General features: G+C 37.2%; 1 protein-coding gene and 1 long non-coding RNA gene across 4 annotated transcripts; both read left to right on the top strand.

Annotated features, from left to right (window-relative positions):
- Positions 1 to 899: 899 nt before the first annotated feature.
- hykk.2 (hydroxylysine kinase, tandem duplicate 2) lies at positions 900 to 3,833 on the top strand. Of its 3 annotated transcripts, none has more exons than XM_007541735.2 (5): positions 900 to 966; positions 1,351 to 1,656; positions 2,477 to 2,619; positions 2,795 to 2,975; positions 3,061 to 3,833. In XM_007541735.2, exons 2-5 carry the CDS (start codon positions 1,353 to 1,355, stop codon positions 3,495 to 3,497), a joined length of 1,065 nt encoding a protein of 354 aa, XP_007541797.1. In that variant the 5' UTR covers positions 900 to 966; positions 1,351 to 1,352; the 3' UTR covers positions 3,498 to 3,833. The 3 variants fall into 3 exon arrangements, with proteins under 3 accessions (XP_007541797.1, XP_007541790.1, XP_007541805.1); XM_007541743.2 differs by lacking the exon at positions 900 to 966 and adding an exon at positions 977 to 1,066; XM_007541728.2 differs by lacking the exon at positions 900 to 966 and having other exon boundaries at positions 975 to 1,656.
- Positions 3,834 to 3,993: 160 nt separating this feature from the next.
- On the top strand, positions 3,994 to 5,759 carry LOC107834508 (uncharacterized). The gene is made up of 2 exons (XR_001660298.1): positions 3,994 to 4,930; positions 4,961 to 5,759. It is a non-coding gene; the product is annotated as an uncharacterized LOC107834508 (long non-coding RNA).
- Positions 5,760 to 9,822: the final 4,063 nt, after the last annotated feature.

Below are 9,822 nucleotides of genomic sequence, written 5' to 3'. Positions count from 1 at the left end.
TTTAGGAGCCATATGGGTCTGTTTTTCTATAGAGGAGACCTCAATGAAAGATAAAATGAGAATTCATTGACTAAATAAATTAAAAATAACAAAATGATCCCAGTTCTATTTGACGGTACTTTAAAGTAATTTATGATAAACTGAATTTCAAAAATACGATGAAATCAAAGAAAAATCACACTGGTTATGTAAACGTCATTATATCATCAGTAGAATTAGTGTTTTGGAGAAATAACTTATACTTTCTTTATTTTTCACATTCAAAAGTATCTTTCCTTTCTGGCAGAATTTGTTGAATCACATTTTCAGATAATACTCTAAAATAATCACAGTATTTTAGAGTATTATTTTGAAGTCAGAAAAAGCAATGATGTAAAGACTTTGTCCACCATATTCTGAATCTTCTCCCAAGCCTTCAACAGCAAGTCTCCTACATGACCCAGCTCCACATCCTGTCCACCCTTCCCTTCAACCCCTCTCTTGAATAAATCTTGAAACCCATATCATTGTGGTAAGGCCCTTGCTAATGAACACTATTACTACTACTACAATCAATAATTATCCATCGTTTTAATGAAAGGTAGAATACATCCTGGGCAGTTCAACAGTCCCTCACTAGGACAGAGACACTTGGGACAAATGCACGCACAAAAACATAGACCTAAGGGAAATTCTTAATACTTAATCTTACATGCATGGTTTTTTACTGTGGAAGGAAGCTGGAGAACCCGGATATAACACAAGCATGCACGGGGAGAGTTAACAATTGACAATTGTACAGTTGTACAGACAAGCAAACACAAATTTCAAATAGTCAGCATCCTACGCTATGTTTATTCTTTCCAAGATCCAAAATATTTGTCAGGATTTTATTTTGAAGGAACTTACCGGATGTAGTTATTTTTATGAGTCACATGGTGACTGTGGGAAGTACAAGTTGCTCTCTGTGATTTTATTCCGCTAAAGGTAGGTTACTTACTAAGGGTAGCATCTCTGCTAATATTGCTGGTCACAGTTCCCGTGTTTCTCGGCTTATTGCTTGAATGTAATGACATTACGATCCGAAGTACGTGTGTTTTTGCTCGAAGTTCAAAGTTTACAGCGTGTTCAGGAGCACATTCGTCCTTAAGTGAAAACAGCTGCGTCCATAGGAAGTTTATGACATGAACGTAAAGATACGGCGGCTAAATAATTGCATTTAACCTTTAATTGAAGTACATTTATGTACTCTGACTTCTTAAGCAACAGCAAAACAGTTTGTAACTTTGGTGTTAGTGGCTCTATGCAGATTTAGTATAATACATCTGCATTTAATGCCTCCTCTGCTAATGTGTTTGTTTTATTTGTCAGAAATGTCAGTGAAGAACGCCCAGCCCAACTTCAGCCCCTCTCAGGTGTCTGAGATCATGAAGAGGCTCTACAACCTGACCGCTTCAGGAATACGCCCTCTGCCCAGCTATGATGACCAAAACCTCTATGTGGCTCCCACTGAGGGTGGCGAGTACGTCCTAAAAATCATGAACTCGGAGGACAGTAAGAACCCCACCATCATTGAGTTGCAGACCCATGCCATGTCCTTTCTCTACCAGAATGGGCTTCCTGCTCAAACAGCCGTGCCTACCACCTCAGGACAACTCATGAGCCTGGAAGAAATAGGTATGAGTCAAGATTTGGTTCAAATATGTGGAGTGTAGCTGAAAGAAACAGACCTGTCTTCCAACTGCTTTGAAACAAAAGCTTATATTACGACTGAAGGCGAGTTAAGTCTAAGCATTCATCAGGTTTGTGTATGTCTTCTCTTGGAGATGGATTCATGCTGGTTTAGTTTTCGCTGTAGTTCTTTCATAGAAACATTGGTTCATGTCATGCTGGTTTTGAAAATGCCATTGTGATCTCAGTGGTGCAAACTCATTTTGAAAGGGGATTTGAGTGGATAGAGTTTTAGCACTGAGCTACATCTTTAGAAATTGCACTTACAGATTGCTTCAAATATGAAACAATCTGTAGTGTTGATGACTAAATTCCAATGAAACGGATGTTTTGTCGCTGCAATGGGTGTGAATACCTTTTGCGAAGCATTGTAACTACTTCGGTTTGCTTTATTAAATTATTTAAATTCTGAAATGTTGTAATGAGTTTATTTTCCAGTCACGTTTAAAATAGAATAATACTTCATATTATCTGCTGCAGTGAGAGACCTTGATCCCCAAGTTAAGCCGTGCCAGACCCCCCTGCGTTGGTTGGAGTTGCATGTTCCTTTTTTGACATGCAGAAACCAATGTCTGTAGTTTCTGTCTAAGCCCTTCCTTTCTCTCTCAGGGTCACAAGTTCACAGCCTCATAAATATTAATATCCAAGTACAGCTCTAATGAGGAACACGTCCTTATGAAAGATCACAGCACATTAGTTCTTTATTTATGCGGTTGAAGATTGAGGAAAATAATTGCAAGGCCACTTCTGTCTTTTTCTGTGATAGATTGTGGGTATGGCTGTCAGAAGTACTTGGTCCGGCTGCTGACTTATTTACCTGGAGTGACTATTTCTAAGGTTCCTTTTACTCCAAAGTTATTATATGAGACTGGCAGGACGGCTGCTAGAATGGATGAAGTCCTTCAAAAGGTAAGATGGATACACACCAGTGAAACTAACATTTTACTTTAAAGCAAAAATGCTAATGAAAATGTTTCAAGTTATATTGCTTTAAGCACATCTTGCATTGCTAAGCTTTCAAAACTAAAACAAGTTGACTACAAACATGCTCATTTTTATTTAGCTGCTTTCGTTTTCATTTTAGATGGTGCACCCTCATCTCAGCATTCTGGAGAGGGAGAACTTTATCTGGAGCCTGTCAAACGTTTGTCTCCTGGAAGAATACATGAGTGTACTAGATGGAGATCCACTTCAGGAGGTTGTGAAATCTGTCATTGATCAGTACAAAAACTCTGTGATCCCCAGACGATCCAATTTTCGCAAATGTGAGTACAAAATTCCTTTGGAAGATTTAATGCAGGCAAAGATGAGCTAAAGGTTTTATTAAAGCCGTTTCCTTTTTGTTGCAAGGTATTAATCATGGCGACTTTAATGACCTGAACATTCTCGTGCAACCCGATGACAATCATGGCTACAAGATTTCTGGCATCCTTGACTTTGCGGACATGAACAGTGGCTACTACATTAATGAACTTGCCATCACCATAATGTACATGATGATTGAACATCCTGATCCCATCGCGGTGGGTGGGCCTGTCCTTGCAGGCTGGGAAAGTGTCTTCCCCCTCAACAAGGACGAGAAAAACTGCCTCTACGTGCTGGTGCTCTCCCGCTTCTGCCAGTCGTTGGTTATGGCACGGTATTCCGTGATGCTGCACCCAGAAAACGAAGAGTACCTCATGACGACTTCCAGAAAGGGAGTTAAAATCCTCCAAAAGGTCTGGGAATTGGGAAAAGAGAATGTGGAGAAGTTTTGGTTTGACCATGCTGCTCAACTCGGTGTTTGAATAGAAAAAGATATTGCCGTATTTTCCAGACTATAGAGTGCAGCTTACTATAGGCCGCATCTACAAAGTTTTTGAAAAAGCCTGGAAACGTACATATATAAGCCGCACCGGGCTATAAGCCGCTGGTATCTCTGCCGCTCTCAGTTTGTCACATGGATAATAATAAATAATAAATCTGCTGAATATATTACGGACACAACCCTCCTTTTCCAATGTCGATTCATTCAATTCGTCCAATGGATTCGTTCACGCCAAGATTGCATGCAGCGGCTTCATTTCCCTCCTGTAGTACCAGATTGATAGCCTTCAACTTAAAAGCTGCATCATATGAACTTCTTCGTGTGGTTTCCATGATGAGGGGTTTGGGTTTGGAGGAATTTTTTCGTTCTTCCGGCTTTTGTTGTTTTTAATTGAAATTTGGGGTTCTTTTGTTTTCCATTTTTGCTTTCCATTGTTTCCTTTTTTGTTAAGGGGCCCCTTGTTGTTTGGGGAAAATTTTCCGGAAAGGTTGCCCGGGGTTTTAAGCCACATGGTTCAAAGCGTGGGGAAAAAGTAGTGGTTTATAGTCCAAAAATACGGTAATTTTCTATTCAAACACTTTAATTCATAAACTTCAGTGAAGACATTTTCTTCACTGAAGTTAGAAAATTATAACTTAACAATAGTGTCATGCTTTGGCTCAGAATAGTTATAAATTAGAAATCATTGTAGAGTAAGACTTATTTGTGGTAGATTTATACACAGTGTTAATTCAGGTGATTATGGCATACAGACAATGAAAAACCTAAAATAGAATATTATGTAAAAACAAAGTAAATCGTTCTTAATAGATATTCCTAAGATACATTTTCACATTGTGTTCAATTTATTCTCTTACTTGGTCTGGGCCTCTCTGGAGTGAATTACTGGATCAGTGCAGCATGGCATGGAAGTGATCAGTTTTACTCAGGTACTAAGAAAGCCCAGATTGTTCAAATAACTGTGTGAATCATGTCTGCATTCCTGGTTCTGGTCTACCTCATCTTTTTGACCATACCCTGTATATCCTTTTGTGGTGGTTAGGTTTTGGTACCTTTGGCAGTTTGGGCAGGTGCCTTCTTCTGCTGGAAAATATGTTTAGCATCTCCATAAAGCTTTGAAGGAAGCACAAAGTGCTCTAATATTTCCTGGTATGTCTGTGCTCATTTTGGACTTAATGATAAGCAGCAGGTCAGAATCAGCGGATGAAATGTCTGCCCAGTAAGTGATGCCAAAGCATCATTTACTGTGGAAACTTCACACTACAGCCTTTCTATTGGCTTTTGGATCATATTATATTATGGATTGTTAAAACAAATCAGCACATGTGCTTTGAAATACACCTGAAACCTTATCCTAATATATGACTGACAGAGAATATGTCACCAGTTTCTGGATTAACTGAGTGCTAAAGAGTCGAGTCTTTTGGGTTTTAAGCACTTCAGAATTGCTCTAAATAACAGGAGCTCACTTGTGAACAATGCTTTTTTAGTATTCAATGCTTTACTTTATTATTTATTATATCGTAAGGCACTTATGTATTTGATTTCCAAGTAAATATTTTATGTTAGCATGATTTTATAAAAGAAAATTCACTAAGAAGGAAATATTTTCTCTTCCATAAAACATTGCTCCACATTTAAAACATTCATTTGGGGACATTTAAGCTGCCCTGTTTTAAAACCCAGTAAATGTGTTGAATGTGAGGAGAAGTGATTTGCTTTTGTACATTTCTTTTAAAAAAGCAACAAATGATGGAATCTCTGCTATAAATTCTGTGCCTTGTTAGAAAGTTTTCTTTCTACTAATGTTTATTCTTACAAGACTTTCACAAATTAAAGTTGGTGCTCCCAATGGTTTACAAATGAATAGCTTAAAGGTTTATTTTCCATCTTTATATTATCGCTAAGGCGTCTTTGTTGGACATGCTCTTATATTTTTTCAGTGTACTGTATTTCAACCAAACCAGGTGGAAGTGAAAGAGGAAGTCCTTAAAAGTTGGCACTTTATGTAGGAGATCCTTCATTTTCATGATCCAGAATAAAATGATCAGGTGGAGTCATCAGGTGAACTTTAACTATTCTGACTTATACATGTATGTTGAACCTCTTTTGGTCTCTGGTAAATGACTGATTTCTTTTGTACTATTAATTTTAGTCTCAAACATGCCTTATGTGGCTGATTGTACAAATGTCTGTATAGCAAAGCACATATTAATCTGGCAATAAAACAACTTGTGAATTTTTGCTGTTGTTTAGCAACATATTTGTGTCTCTTGCACAAGATGCATGTTTTCCTGATCAATGTAATTATCATTTGAACAGATTAGAGGTGAAGTGTTCAGAAATGATTAAGAATGTAGAATAATACCACAGATCAGCAGTCTGGGTAAAATATGATGTAATACTGCCCTCGTGTGGTGGCTTTTACAACGTCACTGTCATACAACTTTAAATGGGGAATAACGGTAAGAACAGCATAGCAATATTGAAAATAATGAAAAAGTTTAATTTCATTTCAGAAAGCGAAGTCCTGTGTGTTTATGTTGTCCTGTGATGTACTAGTAGCCGGTCCAAAGTCCACCTGTCCCTCAGTGACTCTGCAAGGATAAGCAGGTATAGATAATGGATAAGTGTCCAAAACTGGATTGAACTGAGCTGCCTTAATACCTTTTCCAAATAATTTTGAACTAAACTGCTTTTTGACAAAACTAAAGTTTCTCAATACATAATAGTGGGGTAAAGCTCAAGTCAAGCAAGATGAAAATAGAATAACTATCTTTTTTTTTGTTTTTAGAAACATATTTCCAAATCAAAATTGTTTCATCATCACTCCAGTCTTTAAGTCCTAAAAAAGTGCAAGTTGAAAGCATATTCTCAACATTGCATTGAACTACAAAAGAGTGACAGAACAGTCACCTGTTCTTTGTTTAAATGCTAGTCATTTAGTCATTGTGATACGTACTAAAAGAAAACATACTTTTCATTATTTTTTCAGTGTTTCTGTTAGGTATAGCTGTAATGTTAAGAAGACTACAGACTGTCGCAGCACAGACTCCTTTTGGAAGGAACTTCACTGATTGCTGACAACCATGTAGAAAGGAAAAGCAATAGCTCTATCTGCAGCGTGTCAAATCTTACAGTATTCAGCTTTCAGCGTAGGTATGCCGACCTGTCAGTGTTACTCAGCGCTGAGGTCCTAATCAACTCAGCTGTTTATAATGACACAGATGGTAAAGTTTAGGTTATTAGGTTAAACTCGTTAACTTCACAGCCAACATTATGCTTGGGCTTACATATGGTTGAATTTATAGATTAATGTGGCTGCAGTCAGAGTAATCAGCGGTGCCGGCTGCCAGTGCTGCGGATAGAAAGCGCTTGAGGGGATTAAGAAATAGGTTTCAGCTTTCATACATCTGCAATGAGAATGAGGAGAGGAGTGCTTTATGATGAAAACAACACCGCTGCCTCTCTCAGGCTCACCTTTTGGCCCACATTAAACATTACATTACTTAGTGAAGTCATGTTGTACACTTGTAATTCCAAGTGTAAAACCAAGTATGATTGTTTTTGTTTGTCTAACCTCACCTGAAGGTAGACACAGCGGTAATGGAAAAACTAATGCAGAATCTGCAGTCTGAAAATTTAAAGTCGGGATGTTTTAAGTGGATGGAATGACGTTTTTCTTTGGTGTTATTATAGAGCCCGGAGATGCAAATAAGTCTCAATACAATTTTTCTATCTACCCCTTGATATGGCACACTTTGAAGACTGATGAATCCCCTGCTTTCTTAGATATTTTGCAAGAATCAGTTCATCTGAGGTTTCTGTGGTCAATACTGTGCTTTTCAATGTCGTCTCAAAGCAGTGTAAGAATTTCCACTAATTCAATTGCTTCATCAGAAAAATAGGCTATGAAAACTCCATCAGACTGCAGCTAAGAGAAAAGTGTTTTGAAAAATTTAATTTATGCCAGTTCTTTACTTTAGGTTTGAATCTAAGTTTTTAAAGTAAAGAGGACATGCTCAAAAACTTACTGAAAACTTAAATGCATGTATAATATTTGGAAAATAATTGCAAAAAACCAGAGTAGTTTCACTCAAAATGGAGAAATCAGCCTTGCGTACAATGCATGACAACTATTTGTAGCAACCACAACTCAGAAAACTGTCTGAGTCCAGTTTCTTGCTTGAATGGAAGCTTGGTACTGAGTCTATTCCTCGGAAACAACTTTCTCATATAAACCAGACAGACCCCTCTGGAGGACCAGCCAAACAACAGCCACTGTTAAAATGTGAGTCTCTCCAGCATCACAGAGGAAGAAAGCAATGGTGAGATTTTTACCCACAACATTTCATCATATTTCAAATAAACAGTCTACTAAATATTGCATGTTTAAACTATTTAAACACACGTAATTATTGTGCTGAATAAAAGCAGCTTCACTTTCAAGCATTCAATAATGAACCCTGTGATGAATTCTGAGCTAATTGAAGGTTACAAGAAAATGAGACAGTTACCTTTGTGATACCTAATTCAGCTATAGGTGGCTTTCAAATAAAATAGCTTGAAAGTAAGACAAGATATTCACTGTTTTTGACAATCTAGCTTGCAGTTTTGACAAAGATGCTATATTTTGTTTTGTTTAAATAATGCAGTGAAGCTGACAGCTAACGTAGGCAAAAGAGCAAAGAGTGTCTGGAGTTGAAAGATTGAAATTAAAGTTTCATTATATTTCTGACAGTATGCCGTTTTTTTTTAAAATAAGATGCACTGTCACATATTTCAGTCTGCACTCTTGACTGAAATATGTGGATAGATTTTCAAGTTTTCGCAACCCACCATCCCCCACTTAGCAAATGACAAGCAGAGCTGCTGTTCAGTGCGTCTGTGCAGGAAGCCACTCAGTCTTCTTTACAAGCTTACAACAAAGGTTATGGAAGCCGTGGTGTCCAGACGTATCGGCTGCTTCCTCAGTATCATCAGTCTGGAATTTGTTAATGTAGTACAAAACTGATTTGCCTTGACCTTCTACAACAATGGGGCATTGACAATTAAACACACTCCTATTAAAAGCAGAAGAACTAGAATCAGACACCCACATCTTATCTTGCATATGCTGAACAGAAAATTCTTAGTGCATCATAAGTTGCACTAAGAATTTTCTTTGCAGTTAAAGGAAAATGTAACAAAACTACACCTAAAAGCACAAAAAAGAAATACAGCATTTGTATTGTAAAAAGAAAAAGCAATGGTTTGTTGTTTTCAAAGCACAGAAACAGATTTGTATGGTGACAGCTGAACTCAGGAAAAGCCACACAGCTACACGCATGTTGCTAAAAAAAAATAACTAGAATATAGTGACATAAGATGAATTTCAGGGCTATTCAACATCTTTCCAAATATTCATATCAGATAAAGATAGACGGAAGACAAGAGTTATTATAAATCATTTAAACTCTAGATGGAGCCATCCTCCTCCTCATTTTATATGCTGAACAGAAAACTTCTCCACAGAAAATCAGCTTTTCAAACTTAGATTTAGGAGTTTTTTTAAACTCAGAATTTATCAAAAGCTGGAGATTTTACACAAACTCTCAAATGTTTGTCATTTATGCAAGTTGACATTAAGTACATCTTAAAAATTGGAGAACTACACAATCAATCAATCAAATCAATCAAATTTTATTTGTATAGCACATTTCAGCAACAAGATATTTCAAGGTGCTTTACATAATTAAAAAACAAAATAAAAACAGCATGTGACATTGAATAAACAGTAAGAAAGAGAGAAGAAAAGAAAAGAAAAAGATAAAAACATACTTTTGTTATGGAATTTAAGCGCCTGTCGTCGCCGGACTCTGCCGTCCGTTTAACACAGGTATTATCCAGGCCCCAGGATGGGAGCATTATGTTATTTGGATGTTTTTTTTTTTTTTTTACAGAAAAGATTGATGCAATTCACAAAACAGATTATATCACAAGGACAAAAAAATTAAATGAAAAGACTGAATCAATTATCTCAAGATATGAGCTAAAATATGAAAGCTTGGGCACAAATGGATTTTCCAAATGAACAATGACCCTAAGGATACCACCAAAATAAACTACAAAGTGGCTTAAGGATAACAGAAATATTTGGGAGAGTTCAGGGTAGAACTAAAACTGTGCTTTAACAGGGCGGCCAACAAACTTGAGACAGTTATTTCAGTTCTGTCAGGAGGGACAGGCCAGAACTCCAACAAACTATTACGAGAAGCCTGCGGAAAGAAACCCAAAACGTTTGGCCCAAGCAATTCTGCAAGGCG

The sequence above is a fragment of the Poecilia formosa genome, unplaced genomic scaffold (genome assembly GCF_000485575.1).
Source record: "Poecilia formosa unplaced genomic scaffold, Poecilia_formosa-5.1.2 Scaffold10, whole genome shotgun sequence".
Classification (NCBI taxonomy): Eukaryota; Metazoa; Chordata; class Actinopteri; order Cyprinodontiformes; family Poeciliidae; genus Poecilia; species Poecilia formosa.
The sequence above is the reverse complement of the archived record's forward strand: the minus strand, read 5'-3'. Positions and strand labels throughout refer to the sequence as shown.